Below are 18503 nucleotides of genomic sequence, written 5' to 3'. Positions count from 1 at the left end.
TGTGTCTTTGGGTCATTTATTGTAATGCATATTTCTGGAGGAAGTATAATCTCAGTCTATGTGCAATCCACTTTACATGTCGCAGCAGCTGAATAAATCAGCCAGTACAACAAACATTATAGGGAGAGATTCTATAAGTCAGTGAAATTTACAGTTTGCTTAACAAACATGGCACACTTCAGTTGGCCAATCCCTTGTTGCGACACTCTGAACTTACTGGTTCAGGTCTATTGCAGTGCTCTCATTCAAGGAAGTTCTGCTTTCCCTTTGTTTCACAATCTTCCTGAGCGCCACTCTCATTATCTCAGGCTCAGCTTGTGCGATAACATGGGGGCTCCACATCTCCTCAGTGTGACAGGTAAGAGAAATTTCTGTTTAATATAAAAGCAGTATAATGTTCATCTTGACATGACGATACTACGGGCTGGTGAAGGCATTGGGCCTTATTGTGTTTATAGCTTTTATGTTTTCTGTGCATTTTTAAAGGAAGTATTAAAATGCTCCCGGGACAATGGAGAATTAGATACTGTATTTTTAGACTTGCTTTGCTAGATCAACAACTTAAGCAGGGTTTCTAATAATGAAGAATCACACTCTGGGTGACTCAAAATTAATGAGCACACCCATGCCAACCGGTGCACTGGGCACTCAGAACATTATAGCTGGAGACTCTGAATTGGCCTGGTTTGGTATTGAATTTGGGTGACTCCTGCTTTGTGCCCAATGTTGCTTATAATTGGACTGAACATGTATGATAACAGATGGATGATTTATTAAGCAATTACACCAGCAGGACTCCTTAAGTCTTCCATTTATATTTTGTGCTATTTATTGCCTTTAGCGTGTGTATGCATGAAAATATACTTCTCTAATCTTTCAGTAATAAATAAATAACATAATGTTGTTTGTTAAAATGAGCATGTCTGGGTAATGGCTGGCTCAGATGCCAGCCAGCCGTGGTTGTATGAAGTATAATCTGGAACTCATCTCTAGACCATTAAAGGAAGCATTTTCACATACTGTACATACCGACTGCGGTGGGCTGGCGCCCTGCCCGGGGTTTGTTTCCTGCCTAGCGCCCTGTGTTGGCTGGGATTGGCTCCAGCAGACCCCTGTGACCCTGTAGTTAGGATATAGTAGGTTAGATAATGGATGGATGGATGTACATACTGACGTTCTTTTCTATTAAATACAATGAAGTTCTGTATTTTAATACTTTCTTGTTTATCTTGATGCTGCAACCTGTGGCATGTGATCAGACATTTAAGTAAGCAGTTCACCATACACTGTGCACATGTGTAACAGTCCGGGTTGGCTCTACACTACCCAATTGCTTCTGGGAACTTTTCCAACCCAGCACCGTCACAAACTGAACTGAGCTGGGCAAAAGAGGACACACACAGTCAGCATGGGGTTGGTGCCTAAATGTCAAGTGCTTTTATTAAAACCAATCAAAAAACACTGTTCAAAATAGTGCAGTGATTCAAATTATCCCATAAATAAATAAATCATGAAAGCCAAAGTGAACGTGGAGGTTAAAAATCAATATTCCATTAAAGCAAAGTTAAAAGTTAAAAAGGAGAAGTCCTTTAAAATTCATAAGCACTGGTGCATCACTCTAAAATCTGACGTCTCCCCGGCTTACCCTGTTCGGATCTTGCTGCACGAGGAGACGTCGTCCAGCAGGTGCAGGCAACCCTTATTTCTGACCTGTGTCCACTGCCAATCCAATGACGTTCCACGGGGAGCTTCCAAGCCCAACTCCCTTTGACTGTCGTTCCCCGGTCTTGTGGGGGAGCCCTCTGGTGGTATTATTGCAACCCTCAGCTTCCTCTTGAGTGCGTTGAGGGCTCACATTCCCTTCCGCTTGTTTCTGCCAAGTCTTGCACTGGCTCTCCCTCGCTCCTTACCTTCTCTTTAACGTCCATCTCTCTTTTCATTTTTGTTTCCCCTTCTCTGCTGTCCCAGCTGCATATATTAACTTGATCGGACACAGGTGTGAGACGGCGCTACTTCTGAGGCATGAAGGAGGCACCTGACTGATCTGTCTGCTTTTACATGTGTATGTGTGATCAACCAGCACCCCACTTATCCCCGGAGTGAAGCGTGCTTACACATACCTGCGCACAATTCGAGCCTGCACGCTCTCGGGACGCGATTATTTAAAAACTCGCTCTTCACCACAAACCACTCATCACAACAAGATACAACTACAAGTTCAATTCACTATCTTGGATGTCACATTTGTGCTGATTGCACCCACCCAGAGCTGGATTGAGAAGTTCGATGATGGCTAGTGTGAGGGACGGCTGGCAGCCCAACCCGGCCGGGATGCTCAAAGGATGGAAGGATGGGGGAAGGCAGCTTTTCCGGGACACTGCCTCCCCCAAAACGCTAGACGGCAGTTCCCCTGGAGTGCAGCGGTGTCCCGGATTCCCGCGGGGTATCCTGGGACTTGGAGACCAGTTTCTTAGCCCTGTTGGGTGCCATGGGTGCTGCCAGGGGGAGCTATGAATGGACCTGGGGAGCCATGCTTCCCTAGTAGCTTGGAAGTACTAGGAAGTCATGAGGACGGAAGCCTCAAAGTACTTCCGGGCTAATTAAAGAATTGGGATTCTCCATCTGACCCGGAAGTGCTGGCAAGTCACGTGGGAGGAAGAACAGAAGCACTTCCAGGTCAGAAACTATATAAAGAACTGCAGGAGACCTAGCAAGTGAGCCAGAGTCAGGTGGAGTGTAATAGAGCTTGCTGGGAGGTGTGGAGAAGATATTGTGTTTATTATTATTATTATTATTGTATATTCACTTGCCTGTTTATTGTGGCTGGGGTGCTTTGGAGGTACTGCTTAAAAGAAAAAGTATTAAAATACTTCTTGTTGCTTTTACATTGTGTCTTGAGCGTCTGTCTGCTGGGGTTAAAGGAGCAACAGTGACCCCTAGCATTTACACTAGTTAATTAACACAACGTGCACAGCTCCTGTTATCACAGTATCATTTGGAAAGACCCCCATGACATGTAATCCAATAATGGAATAGATGGGTGGATCTATGGGCACATGGCATGTACTGTCACTATCCTGTGTATACAGAAACATACCCTGTAAGTCAGGCTGAATGTCAGCATAACATTTTTGGTGGGATGGAGGATGAGGCAAACTGTGGACATTTTCAGACATACTTTCATTTCTAGGTTTCATTATTGTTAGAAAATAATATGTTGACACACCACTAGAAAAGCAACGTGTGGTATATACAAAGAAATAGGGGTACAGGATTTTTAAATAATAAAAAACACATTTCTTAAAAGTCATCTTTAAGAGATTGAACTGTTATTTCCTAACACAGTCAAACACAATAAAGCAGGCAGCACTGGGCACTGTTAATGGAATAGCGTAACTGTCGGTGAACAGTCCAGTCAATGTGGGATTTTTGTTTTGCCTATTTAAAGGTCATTTCATATTCTCCAAAAAATTCCTTTTTAAACTCCTAATCTAGTTCAGGGATACAGTGGGATTAAATTTGCAGGCTACCAGCAAAGACCCTTCACATTCTCCTCATGTCCAGGTACTAAAGTTTGAAAAATGTGAACGGGGAATTGAAGAATAAGTCCGCATTGGTGAGTGTGCCCCATGACGGACTGGTTTGCTTTCTGCCTTGTGCCTGACACTTCAGTGATGAGCTGCGGCTCTCAATGAGTTTGCAGTGCAAAGCGCTGGTCCATTAAATAGATTTAATAAGCAATGAAGAGAGAGGGAAGGACACTTGACTGAACTATTCATTTATGCCATACACAAATAGACATAAAGGAGCAATGCAAACATCTGCGGAGGATCAGGCTACACTTTGATCTCAAATTTGCAAGAAGGAACAGAAACGACCATTGTTTCTTAGAAAATGCAGTTGTTTTGAGGAGGTCTTTCCTTGAATGTGCTGTCACATTTGCTTTTATTTGTTGATTTAGCAACTTCAGCATTAATAGCATAAACCATCGTAACAACATTGTAAAACTTAGCCATAAAATTACTGTTTCGCAACAGACCTCGGCCACTGAGCTGAATTATAAACAGGTTAGAAAGAAGGCTAACTCAGTTCGGTCAGACAGTGGCCATCCTCTTTTCCCTTAATTTCTGATGTTTCCATCAGGCTACAGGTTCAGGCTTCTGTAAGTGAAGGGCAACAGATTTAAGAACTCTTTTATTGCCAGAGCTATACGCATTTTGAATTCTGTTACTAGTAGGGATGATGCTAAATTCGGACTTATTATTTTGTATACTGTTAAAGGTCATTATTCATCTTGGTACTAATTTTGTGTGTGTGGATACTTATGGTAATACTGGTTGTCCGCTGTTGTAACTTTGCTTGTTTTCTTGTATCTGTGTAACAATGTCTTATGTTTCGCAAGTTCCTGCTGCAAGTAAATGTCCCTTTTGAATAGTAAAGTCTACCTAACCTAAACTAACATAACCTAACCTACGTTTATCCGACTGTTATCTAACCAGTACTGGACAGTCTAACCAGTTAGGGCAGTCTAACCACTACTCAACTGGAGCCTATCCTGGCAATCTGCAAAATTTTAAAATTGTACCTGCTTTTACTTTGGTCTGAATTTAGTTATTTTAAATCAGTTCTAGGTGACACTGTAGCTAGCACTGCCTCATTCCAGGTACAGGAATGCAGGTACTGCATTAAAATCCTGGGACTAGTCGTTCTCAGTGTGGAATTTGCATGTCTGCCCCTCATATGTATAGGCTTTTCTCTCACTACTCTAGTTTTCCTCCCAAAGATGTGCACATTAAATTAATCTGACATTCTAAATTGTGTGGTGTGATGCTCTCCTATTTTAGTGTTATTTCTGCCTTGTGCCCCAGGACCAACAATTGGATTATATGAGTTTGAGAATGTTATGTAATGTTCATTCTTTCCAGTTAAAATGTTATGAACAATGCTGCAAAGTTTCAAAATTTGTCATAGGGGGTGTTGGAGCCTATCCTAGTTAGCATAGGGAGCAAGGCAGGAACAAACCCTGAATGGATAGCCAGTCCATTGAACACACACATCAAATACAGTCTAGAGCCAATCTAGTGTCACCAATCCATCTAACCCACACCCACGCAGATATGGGGAGAACATGCAAACTCCATGCAGGAAGGTACCGGGATACAAACCCTTGTCATCTTACTGAAAGGGAGAAACACTACCAGTGCACCACCCAGTATGTCATAATGGAGTTTAAAAATGAACTTTGGCCAGAGTCGGGAGAAAGAAGACAAAGCCAGAGGAGGAAGTGGATGTGAATGGACTAGCGGCAGAGAAGGGACTGTGTTGTGTTGGTGTACTGTGCACAAAACTGTAAATAAACCAGGTGTTGTGTATTGAACCTGTGTTCTGTTTCTCTGTGTCAGGGGTTAGGGAGACTGTACGCACCCAGGCTTCACAATGGCATCTCAGATGGGACTCGTGGCTGTCTGCTGACAGAAGCCCCTTAAATAATTTTGTGGCCAATCTGGCCGAAGAATGGTGGGGTTTGGCCCCTTTTATAGGGCACCTGGAAGGACTCCAGTTTCCCAGCGAGCTTCTTCTGGTCACACTTCAGGGTGTGGAGGAAGTATGGCCAAATAAGGCCCTGGAAAGATCCATGTGCCCCCTGGCGGTAGCCACGGGTTCCATGACCTATGGCCCCACTGGAAAGCAAGGAGGCTGTCCTCTGTCGACCCGGAGGAGAAACCGTCCTAAAAATACTCTCTCCCCGGGTCCTTCCACACTCTGGGCGTCCCGGCCGCAACAATGGGCATATTCATCTTAGCCTCTCTTCTTCCATTACACTTTGATATGGCATCACAAGGAGCTGGACCCTATCCAGGCAGCAAGAAGGAAACCCAACTTGGATGGAAAGGAGCTAGGAATTGAACCTGAGTCCTTGGAACTGTGAGAATGTACTTCCAGAACACCCATTTCTTTTAAACAACACCATCATTTACTTAAAATCTGTCATTTTTAACAGTCAGCAATTCTTTTATTTGTAAATTATCACACACTCTTGTCAGTGCATGCTGCTAATCTGTTCTTAACATTCTGTTTCTTTAACTCCTCCATGTTTTGAGTTGCTTTGTCTTGTAATATTAATAGTTTGGCAAGCATCTTATGATGGCAACTGCCATTAAAGTTAAATGATCAGATCTGATGAACACAATTCAGTTTCACTGTGAGCAACAGTCAAATGCACTGGGCCCACCAGCACTGGAATTTTTGGCCTGATATGAAAGACAATGTAAAATAAAATGTGCATCCTTAGGATATACAGTATATATATACAGTATATATACCAGTAAACCCCCAATTCTCTAAAGAATCTCAAATCCAAGAATGGCAGTTACTTTCTGTTCCCTCCAATCTTTGTAGGGATGAAAAATCATGGAGGGTGGGAGCGTCCTGGGAAAGTTTTCATTTAATTAAATAAATATATTTGTACTAAAGCTGTTTCTTTTTGGAGCCGTGACTACATTGGTTCTGGTGTTTCAGAAGCGCGTTGTAGGCTCCTTTGTTCATTGTTTTTATCTATGCAGTCTCGTTTTTGTTTTTCTATGGGTATGTTGTTAGCTAGAAGTCGTTTGCTGTTAGGAATCATAATTGAACTTACTTTTAACACTGAATTACCTTAATGTGATTCAAATAAGCCACACTGACAGCTGCCACACTGAGTGCTGGCACAGTGGATTAGAGCACACTGACTGGTGGCACTGTGTAGTGGAGTAACTGCTGGTACTGTGGAGTTGAGAACACTGACCGCTGGCACGGTGGAGTAGCTGACTGCTGGCACTGTCAGTAATCACCACTACCTCAAGTTTAAATACATAGACATACATAGATAGACAGCGCATTCACTGTATTTCCCAGTCGACACGATACGTCAGCGTGTCAGCCTTATTGCGAGAGGCAAAAGTGCCACTTAAACTAATACAGGTAGACGTGGAAACTGGGTTTTCTGATGAAATAACAATAACGTTTAAAACAGTATCGTTTACATACAACAGGTTTTGGTGAATCGTTTAAATGCAATTATTTATATCTATTTATACACTAATAATGGCAATTATTAAATAATAATTATAATTATTAAATAATTCCTCCCATATAAGTAACATTTCAGGGTTTGCCTTCTTCTATCTTCGAAACATTTCCAAACTTTGTCCTGTTCTTACGCAACACAGTACTGAAGTATTGGTTAATGCCCGAGTCACCTCACGTATAGATTACTGTAATGGTATTCTATCTGGCATGCTGTTGTAAATCCACTGAGCATATTCCACCTATTCTCTCTCAACTTCACTGGCTCCATCTTAACTACAGAATACAATACTAAATACCGCTCTTAACATTTAAAGCTCTCCACAACCTCACTGATCTCCTACAGACTTACAGTCCGTCTCGCTCACTCAGATCCTGTAATTTGAGAGTATTCAGTCTGGCAATATGGTGCAGGCTTAGTTTGTGGAAGACAGACACAACTAAAGACATGAGCATAAAATGATGGTTGTCAATTTCAAACTGTGTTTTCTCAATGAGCTCCTTGAGAAAAAACATCATCAAGTTTGAGAAATGTTAACAGCTAACAACAATCTACATAGTTATTGAGGAGCACATAAATGCATAGCTTTGCTAGCTTAGCCTGGCTTAGCTAAATTAAAGATTATAAAATGGGATTTTCTAACGGCCAAATATAACCAAAACAATTGTTCAGCCTTACATATGAAATGTAATCCCCTGGGATCTGGTTTGGAGCGTACAGTGGTTTGTACAATCCCAAGCAGCACATTATTTATTACTTCACTCCACAGCAGTGCCACTCACAATATGGCGGCGACGTTGACGTACGATTCTGCTGGTCATGAGGCGTCTAGTTATTCTATGTCTATGTTTAAATATGTCACCATGGAAACTTGTTGGCGTGCACGATTTACCTCAAGTTTAGTTTACAGGTTGTGTTGTTTTGTTTGGGCGCCACCTACTGACTCTGGGAAGCCGCTGGGTTTGACTCTGGGGCGCTTTCGGCATGGGTTAAGTCTGGCATCCATGCATATATACAATCTTCGTAAACATTACTAAACGAAGGTCGTATATGCGGTGGTGTGCGTGTTCGCATTCGGGCGGTGGTTGTATTGTGACCTCACAGGTGGTGCAGTAGTAGGGCTGCTGCTTTGCAGTAAGGAGACTGTGGAAGATTGTGGGTTCGCTTCCCGGTTCCTCACTGTGTGGATAGCGCTTTGAGTACTGAGAAAAGCGCTATATAAATGTAATGAATTATCATTATTATTATTATTATTAAGTTTAGTTTACAGGTTGTGTTGTGTTGTTTGGGCGCCACCTACTGAGTCTGGGAAGCTGCTGGGTTTGACTCTGGGGCGCTGAGGTACAGTGTGCGTGCGCTTCGGTGTGTCTGACCTCTGGCATCCGTGCATATATACAACCTTCATTTAGTAATATAGATATATAATATATATAGAGAGAGAGATAGAGATATAGATATACATACAGTATGTATATGTATATTATATGTATATAATCTTAGGTTACGAGGTCACCTCAGAACCACAAAAATACAACCACCTAAAAACAGGAAGGACAAAATATGTGTGTGTGTGAGATACTTCCAGCTGAGTGATGAAAGTCTTACTCAAGACCAAAAATATTGTAAAAACTGATTCTGGAGCCTGAACAGTCATTTTTAGGACCATGAATATACTCAATTTCAACTTGTGTGAAGAACCTCCAGTAATGCCACACAAATCATCACCCATTGATGCCCACTGATTTTCAGATGGTTCTTCTCTTTCAAGGAACTTGACACCTTCTGAAAGCTTTGGTGGCAGAAACTAAGTATATTCAGATGAGAATTTGTACGTTAAGGAACGACAGTGTTGTTGCAGTTTGAATGAGCAGTGGGTGAACACCATAAGGGTGGCACAGTAGCTTTGCATAAATGAGTCAGCATATTGCCAAAGAGCATGGCAGAGTGTGCTGGAAATTGACATCTTAATTAAAGGAAGAAACTTAACCTCTACCAGGACAAGGCTGATAAAAACCTTTTTCAGTCAGTAATCAGGCAGGAGAAAATCTTGTCCATCTGTGTCATTTATTGCTCTTGCAACAACATGCTGAAGGGGGAGCATCTATCACAGCAGTCTGTTACAGCATGGTCAGGATGATCAAAAAACAAATTCTGTTTTATAAAAAAAAACTAATTTACATACAGTGTCAATCAATGCATACCTTTTACTCTGGTTGGTTCATGGGTTTACACATCAGATAACTTAGAAAATAAAAGTCTATTTTTATTATACTCTTGCTCTTCTTATATCTTTAGGTTTAACTATCAGGTCAGCTCAGGTCAGGTGGGGGAGCATGCAGTGGTACAGCGTGTTGCTGCACCCACCATATGATAAAACAGCTTGGGATCCAGGCAGACACCTGGTCCAGTTCCACCCCCTGGAAATGACCATCTATCTGCCGCAGCCAGGTGTTATGTGGGTCTAGCCGCTTGGGTCCTCAACAATGAGTATCCTGTGAACCGGATCACCCTTGTGGGATCGAGCCACATGGCCATAGTGTCGTAACTGACAGTGCAGGTCCGGACTGGGACTCCGTGAGCAACTGCTCATTTGACACAAAGTCAAACCAGCGGTACCCAATTGATTCTCCGAAGAGACACAGTACCGAAGGAGTCCAGTCTTTGTCTCCACCTGCACCAGGACTTTAAAGCCTTGGGCCTTTGTACTTTTGCAGAGATATCAGGAGTGCCTCACACCCTTTTTCAGTGACCTCATGAACTCCCAGAGACATGAATGTTGCTGCTGAGGTAAGTAAACGTCTCAAGCAAAGGAGCACCACCACTGTGCCACCTTAGTGTCCGTGCCATAAACATCATCTTACTGTTTATTATAATAGTTCTGCTAAAACAAAGCCCCCATTTGACTAAGGTTGAAAGTTTAATTTGGTCATCTCTCTGTCACAGCATCATGCAGGCATATATTATAAAGATGAAAGTTAGTTGTGGGAATCAGGAGCAAACAACTAAGATGTGTAGCTGAAGCAGAAACCTTGACAACTTTTAGGAAGATTCTGGATGAGATATTGGGGCAGCTAAGCAAATAAGCCTGATAGACTGAATGGTCTCCTTATATTGGTAAACTGTTAGATGTTCTTATGACTCTCTCCTTTGTCTCTCCACAGCTCTGATGACTTTGTTGGCTGTCCAGTGTGCACCGGTACTCACCAACGGTAAGCACTCTGGTAGGGCCCTCAAGTATTGGGCCCTCATATCTTTAAAAGACGCATATTTGTCTTTGAATATTCTTGTTTTGTCAAGTTTCATTCAGAAAGACCCCCCTACGTAATGCTAATAGCAAGGTAAATGAGTTAAACCACAAGTGGCACAGGAGTGTGTGCTGCTTCCTTACAGCTTCAGAGATTTGTGTTTAATTCCAGAGTCACGGGTTGTGAGGTGCATGTATTTTCTTTGCTTGTGTCAGTCTTACATGAATACAACAAAGGAAAAATAAAAATTACATAAGGAAATAAATAAGCACAAATACAAAATGCAACAAATAATATGTAAAAATGCTCAGCAAGTTCTGCGGCCTAAAGATGTGCTCTGAATAGCCACCCTCATGCCCAGCCGAAGGTCAGTCAGTGTTACGTCTCCTGTTTCAATTCTATGTCCAGAATTGTTCAGTACAATATTCAGATTTTTTCCAAAAAAGTTAGATTTCACATTTTTAGTGGTGTACAGGAAAAAAATGCTTAAGACACCTGGCTGTTGATGTATTAAAAGTGGATTGTAGTTCTGCAGACTGTTTTTACAGACAGTGGAATTGTCCTTTGTTAATACACTGTGTCACCAAAAGGGAATTTAAGCATAACAGCACCACATGCGTGCCCTGTCCAGGTTTGTGCCTGATGCTTCGGATTAAGAATTCAGTCCTTAGGGACTTTTGGATCAAATAAATGGGTTTACCAAATGAAATAAGGAATGGATTTAATGGGGAATGTGGCTAAAAGCTGAGCCAGGAGGCAGAATGAGAAGGCCCAGGGCAAGAAGAGACGTGATCTGAATAAGGTGTGAGCAAGTGTGGACGAGGAAGTGAGAGCTAGCAGGATGGTGGGTCTGAACAGCAGGAAGCCTGGCCGTGACAGGAACCTGCAGGGCAGTGCGTAGTCACATCACAAAGCATCCTGCAGATTACCACTGCATCTGCTTTCTGATCATTGCTGCATATGATGGTCTACCAAGTCCGTCACACCTCTATGTTTGGGGAAAGAGTAAAACACCATCCTGTGCTCTTTGCTCTGGAATAGGATCCCTCAAATACATTCTCAGCAGCTGCCCAAAGGCCCATGCAGAAGGCCACTACCACTGATGGCTCAACCAAGTTCTCAAAGCAGTTGCTGAGATAGTAGCCTCTGCCGTTACCACTCAGGACTGGAGAAAAGCTTACCTCATAGCCAAGATCAGCAGCAAGTCTCCTTGCCTCAACTACAGACTGGAAATTGAGTGTAGATTTGGGCAAGCAAATACGGTTTTCTGAACACATTGCCATAACAATACTCCATCCAGACATGGTCATCTTATTGAACCCCACCAAAAAGATGATCATGTTAGAATTCACTGTAACCTGGGAAGATCGCATGGAGGAGACATATGAAAGAAAGCTTGACAAGTAGAGCAATTTGTGAGACAGGACTGGAACACTTGCTGTGAACCAATAGAGGTGGGCTTTCAGGGCTTCACAGGCCAGTTTTTCTATCCCAGTTGGATGTGGTAATGCTTATAAAGTAGAAGGCAATTAGAATAATCACTGATGCTGGAGAAAGAGCCACCAGATGGCTCTGGATAAAGAGGGAGGCCCTGCTGGACCACAAATTGATCACTCATGGATGGGCTATCTGGACTAGGGTGTCTGAGGTTGAAAGACCAGAAACACCTGAAGACTCCATGTTACATCATTGAATGCACCCATATTGAGTCAGCTAGTGCAACAGACAATTTCAACTGGATTCATTTTATTCCAGAGTGTTCCACTTCTGCTTGCATGTGACAGGTCCAACTTTTGGTGTCTAAATCGTGCAAAAGGTCAATGAATGTGTAGAGTTTCCATGTTCTCATCATGTCTGTGTCCAGCCCTCCTCTTATATCCCCACAGAAGTGCATGCTAGAAGGTCCGGTGGGGGAGTTCAAGAGTGGATCTTGCAATGGACCGATACTCCATAAAGGGTTGGTTGGTATCAACTACTCATAACCTTGAACTGGATAATGGGGTTAAGAAATGGAGGGGTGAATATGCCAGGAAGATTTTGAAAATGTACCTGGACTGTCCATTTATAAAAATGCACATTGAATGATCCTAAATCGGGATGTGCAATTACTTCTTAAAAGTTCATATAAGTGATTTATAAAACATCCAAATGTACAAATGCACACATATTCTGTTTATAGAGTAAGCCTGCTGGGAGTATTTCTTCTTAAATAACTGCAATGGTTTCAATGTACATTGTTTATTCAACAGATCTGAAGGAACATGGCAGATGAACAACCTTAGTTCACTGTGACAAATGCCAGGTCCGGCCTTAGGCATAGACGAAGTAGGCGACCGATTAGGGCCCCGGATCGACTCCTTGGTCTAATTTTCACGCATTTCGCAGAGCTTCCAAGGGGGCTCTGGACCCCCCTTTCGCCTAGGGCCCCATAATACCTAAGACCGGGCCTGCAAATGCTAACAAATATGGAAGTTGTGAGAGCCAGGCCGACCACAGACAGACAGACAACATTCTTAAGTCCACCACACTCGGCTTATTTACACTATTTACAGTTATTAAGTCCCGCACAGGACACAGTGGTCCAGCACCAAACACCCTTTATCTCTCGGGCATCTCATTCTGATGTCAGGATGTGAGTTGGTGACTGTCTCAAAACTCATCACAAGAAGCACGGGTACTAAATCTGTGTCAGCATAGCAGTGGACACAAGACATACCTTTCCTACTGTATTTATGTTGATATTTTGATATTCACATGTTTCTATTACATATAATATTTTCGTCTTGTTGAAAAAAAATTATAATTTTTGACTCAGAGTAAACATAGCAACTAAGGAAGTTAAATCAGTTAATTTCTTCTGAATAGACTTTTTGTCTTTTGTCTTTCCCTTCTTCTGATCTTATATCAATATGTTAATGCAATTCTCATGTTTTTTCTTTACATTTTAAGGTTTTCACTCTTAATGTTCACTCTTAATTGTTACAAATCTCACATCATTATTAATAAGATGGACATAAAAAAATAATGTGCTGTAGCCTTCAGATCCAATGCACAAAGAACATTTTTAACTTTCCTAAGTGTAAGAACATTTTCACTCTAATTTCAGGTTTTATAAATTCCAGTTCGTACATTGGTTTTCACATAAAATCAGAATTTAAGATCAGATCTATTTGTCATTTTATAAATAAGGCCCCCACAGCTGTTTGCCAGGTTCACACCCAATGCCACTGCGGTATGGCAATGACCCCTCCACCCCTCTGAAATGGATGAAGCAGCTTTGAGAATGTTCTGTGCTAAGCACTGAGAAGCAGCCACCAAGGTTGTTTCGCAATCTGTTCTAATAAAATCAAACCACGTGGCTTAAAATCTGTGAGAATTTCCCCTTCTCTAGAGTTGTGTCACAATATCTGCCATCATTGTAAACTGCTGCCCTTGATTCTTATTATCATTCTTTCGCTTTCTGGTTGGACCTGCCAGATTTAATTTTTCTTTTTTAATTTGCATTGATAGGCTACTAATTTCCTAAAATTACCAGTGTTACAAATGTAAGGCAACAGCATGAACTGACACTTACGGGACACCCTGAGATTCAAAATAAGCATTGAAACGTGAGAGACAAAGAGACACCACACAAGACGAGTGCTTTAAGCCTTTAATCAATTGGTATAACTATTGTTTTATTTCAAAACAGTTTAGAAGTCCAGCAAAATGACACCTTTTTTGGCTAACTAAAAAGATTACAATATGCAAGCTTTCGAGGCAACTCAAGCCCCTTCTTCATGTACACAAGATTAAGAAGGGGGCTGAGTTGCCTCGAAAGCTTGCATATTGTAATCTTTTTAGTTAGCCAATAAAAGGTGTCATTTTGCTTGACTTCTTGCTACATTCATGATGGCTAACACGGTACAACATCCTAGTATTTCAAAACAGGCAAATCATGCAACCCTAAGTCTGAAATGGCAAACTGCCTTGCTCTAAGGGGGCACAGGAAATACTTAAAAAATAACAAATACACACCTAAACACTAGAATACGCCGTGACTCACCTTAAATGTAGATCATGAATCATACTCCATTGCACTTCTGCACATCTATGGCCAAATCTTTGCTGTCCTCTTTCAGGTACTTGTATCACCTGTGCCCCAACGCATTGACCACTCCACTGTATTCATCCTCTTCTAACTTACTCCACAATCTGAACTCCAGTACTTTTGTGTCCCAGCAACTCCTTCTCTCAACCGGGGGACTTCTTCACCCAGGCTCTAGTAGCTAACCTCCTCCCGCCAGATATGCCAGACTGCCTTGTAGTCACCTGTATCACAAGGTACTCATTCCCTAGAAAACAGCCTGTAAGGTGTCAAACCAATCTCTAAGTGTTCTTGTCTGCTGGCTGCTACAGTACTAAAGGACCTGCAGGACCAGTTAACTGTGAGAACTGGGGAGTATGGCTGGCCAAACTGCAGTTAGTGTATAGTAAATCATCCCTCTAACCTTAGACCGCACAACCCGGTTTCGGGGGCACTTGAATCTGGGCTATTATAATGATGTGGTAGAAACTGAGAATCATGCTTTGCAAAATTAATCAATAAACTTTGCCAAATCTTTTTCATTCATTCATTCATTCAGTTTCCACCGCTTATCCAAAACTGGGTCACGGGAGCCATACATCCCTTTCCCCAGCCACACTTGCCAACTCATACTATGCGATCCCAAGGCATTCCCAGGCCATCTGGGAGATATAATCCTCCCAGCGATCCCTGGGTCCTCCCTGGGGTCTCCTCTCAGGAGGTCGTACCCATAAAACCTCCATAGGGATGCATCCAGGAAGCATCCATATCAGATACCCGAACCACTGCAATTGGCTCCTCTTGATGCCGAGGGTTAGAGGCTTTACTCGGAGCCTCTCCCAGATGTCTGCTCTTCTCACCTTATCTCTAACGGAGAGCCCATGCCCTTTCTCAACCAGTCAAATTTAATCTAGGAAGAAAGGCATTTAATATACGTAATGCCCCTACCCAGAAATATTCATTTCATCTACAGCCTTGTGGAAATGGAGACGCAGGGACTGCAATTCCCATCAGGCTCAAGTAGTGCACTGCAGTGTACCATTTGCTCAGAGCACACAAAGTTTAAATAAGAGCACTGGCAAAAAAGGCCTGTCATCAAAGAGAGGTCCTGCTATGTTTTGTTTTTTTTTCTCAGCCACTTTGGATAACAATTTCACTGTATCGCTGTATTACAGTACATCTTCTTGCCTTGTGGTGGATCGTGTTTAGCCATGTTGCATTTACAAAAGACACTTTTCCTCCCGTTTAACTGAATCAGGACCATTTTCTGAGAAATGTACAGGTCCAAAAGTGAATTGTGCACCGTTGCCAAACCCTTAGGGATCAATGTCACTTTCTTTATGCAAATAAAAAGTTAAAAAAATCCCAAATCCAAATATCTGTTTTTAGTGAGTTTTACTATTGAAAAATCACAAGTGTCTGGCACCCTGCTTGGGGTTTGTTTCCTGCCTTGCACCCTGTGTTGGCTGGGATTGGCTCCAGCAGACCCCTGTGACCCTGTGTTAGGATATAGCAGGATGGATAATGGATGGATGGAAGGAAAATCACAAGTGAAATGTAATGTACTGTATTTGAAAGGAAAGTCAGCTGTTTTGCTTATCACTACCTATTGTGATGTTCTATTTGACATAATCTCAGTAAGAAATTTAGGCAGCCAGATGTTGGCAGCCTGAGGCACATGGCTAAGCGTGCAGTTCATTTTACCGTGTACACCTGACGTGATAATAAATTTGAGATAAACTGATTGCACAACATTTTTTATCACTGCATAGTCTTGCATTTTTGAAAAAGGCAGCACTGCTGTCCTCCTGCTTCTTGTCATTAAGTTTGTAATACCAATCAACAATCAGCATTGAAGGCTTTTGAAGTAGGAAAAATAAAGAGAAATAAAAAAAAAATGTGCGAATTAAGAGATGGAGCCAAGCCACGATGGAACAAAATGAATCCTGATTTCAGAAACAATGACTATTCTACTTTTTAGAATGTCATAGAGAGAGAACAACAGAGGACGGTGCTTTTGAGTGAGTAACTTTTATTGTTTTTTTGTTGTGAGACATTTATTCAAACTCATTGTATACTGAGGTAGTACTAATTTTAGGCTCTAATTTTAATGGAGAGTCGAGATGTCTAGTAGCTTAGAGCTTTGAATGAGTCATCTTTTAATCTCCTTTATAACATTGACGAATACCACTGTTGGTGACGTCCTTTAACATGGAGTTCTGCTGTGATCTCTTCCACACCATACAACATCTCTAACCCCTCCTTACTGTAGATTATTTCCGCGGTCCATTCATCTACATCGCTTTAATTTGCTGCAAAACAGCTCAGGGACATGAGGGTCAGCAGTTTCAGAGAAACTGGAGGAACCAAACTGGACAGGATGTTAGTCTATCGAATGATATAACAGTAGTTCTGATATATGCAGGAACACGTTACAGGGCACAAGACTTTAGGATGTGTCAGGGCAACTTGAGTATCTAAAAAAATAACACAAAAGTAGCTTCTCAAACTGTTGCTACAGTATTAAGCATCTTTCTGAATTTTGAGGAAATAAATGCCTCATAATGCAACATAACATAAATAAAACATAACTGACAACAAACTAAAATAACAACTGAAGAGAAATCTGCTAGCCATAAGGCCACTCATTATCAAGATGGACACTACTGGCCTAAGCTGTTCTACTGGAATGGCATCAGTTTGGGCCTTCATGGGAAACTCACACCACAACTTAGTCATAAGAATTGAGTAAGTGCATACTTTTTGAACTGGAAGTAGCGAGGAGCAAAGTCATGTCGTGCTCCATTGGAGAGTTTTTAAACTTGATGACTTAAGAGTTGTGTTTTACACCTATTCTTTAGCAGTTGATTGCGTTTGTTTAACGTTTTTCTTTTTATTTGGTTTTGTTTTGCAGCTGTGATCCCAACTCCTTCCCTCACTTTGTACAGTCCTGATGATCCTACCAAAATTACTCTTTCCTCTTCAGTGACACTGATGTGCAAGCTTCCTCGTCAACCTCCATCTACAGTGAACGTTTTCTTTGGTAGGGGTTGGCAGCCTGACAGAAATGACACCATCAAAGTGGTTGACTCGAATTACAAAGGCTATAATACGGAAGCAAAAGTAACTTTGACGGTGCTCAAGCCAGAAGATGAGAGCCTGTACACGTGCTGGTTTGCACTTACCAGGGATTCCAGTCAGCGCTCCGAGTACAGCCCTCCACTGAATATCACAGCATGTAAGTTTACATCTTTCTTATACAAAATATTATTAATGTGCTTTAATGTATATTATTTTGCATACATAAGGGAGTGGGTGACAAAAAAGCAAAGGGCTTCTATTTCTGTGTTTCACACCCAGCAGCAATCAATGCCCAAAAGATGATCCACACCCACCTCTCATGCATTCCTTTTACCCATAATTCTCTAAAACTAATTTAAACAGAAGTTCCTCCTGGTGGCATGGCACTTAACACTCCTGTCCCTCATCTTCTCGAGGCAGGTCAGTGTTAATGTGGAGTATGCATGTTCTCCCCAACTCTGCTTGCTATTTCATTCCACATCCTAAACACATGCATTGTATGCTGATTGCTGATTCTAAATTGTCCGTGCTTCAGTGTGCAGATGAATGTGCCCTGCTATGAACTGGCACCACATTCTGGTTCCTACTTTCTACACAGTGCTCTTAGGATATAACCTGGCACCCCACAACTCTAAAGATGTCTATTTGAAAATAGATGGATGGATTAATTCAGACACCTGCACGATGCATCCTGGTGTCATCTTGGTGTAAGACTGACTTTAGATCTATCAGTACAGTATCTAATATTCATTTCTTTATGGGGTCAGGATCAGTGTAATTGTTGGTTCTGAATTTCTCTGGGAGGTATCAGTGTGTGCTGTTATGGTGCTCAGGTATGTCAGTCCATAACAGCAGGTATTGTTATAGATAGATAGATAGATAGATAGATAGATAGATAGATAGATAGATAGATAGATAGATAGATAGATAGATAGATAGATAGATAGATAGATAGATAGATAGATAGATAGATAGATAGATAGATAGATAGATAGATAGATCTTTATTTGTGATATATCCTGAACAAATTCAAAATCACTTCTCT

At 41.7% G+C, this 18503-nt stretch overlaps 1 protein-coding gene across 1 annotated transcript in view; it reads left to right on the top strand.

Moving 5' to 3' along the window:
- Nucleotides 1-225: 225 nt before the first annotated feature.
- si:dkey-195m11.11 (uncharacterized) overlaps nucleotides 226-18503 on the top strand; it is a 36611-nt gene continuing 18333 nt past the window's right edge. Inside the window, exons 1-3 of the mRNA XM_028807269.2 lie at nucleotides 226-358; nucleotides 10228-10275; nucleotides 17292-17615. Of these exons, the coding sequence (XP_028663102.2) occupies nucleotides 328-358; nucleotides 10228-10275; nucleotides 17292-17615 (403 nt within the window). The 5' untranslated portion in view covers nucleotides 226-327. The remainder of the gene's footprint in view (nucleotides 359-10227; nucleotides 10276-17291; nucleotides 17616-18503) is intronic.

The sequence above is a fragment of the Erpetoichthys calabaricus genome, chromosome 8 (genome assembly GCF_900747795.2).
Source record: "Erpetoichthys calabaricus chromosome 8, fErpCal1.3, whole genome shotgun sequence".
Taxonomy (NCBI): domain Eukaryota; kingdom Metazoa; phylum Chordata; class Cladistia; order Polypteriformes; family Polypteridae; genus Erpetoichthys; species Erpetoichthys calabaricus.
Note: the sequence above shows the minus strand (reverse complement) of the source record. Positions and strands in the feature narration are given on the sequence as shown.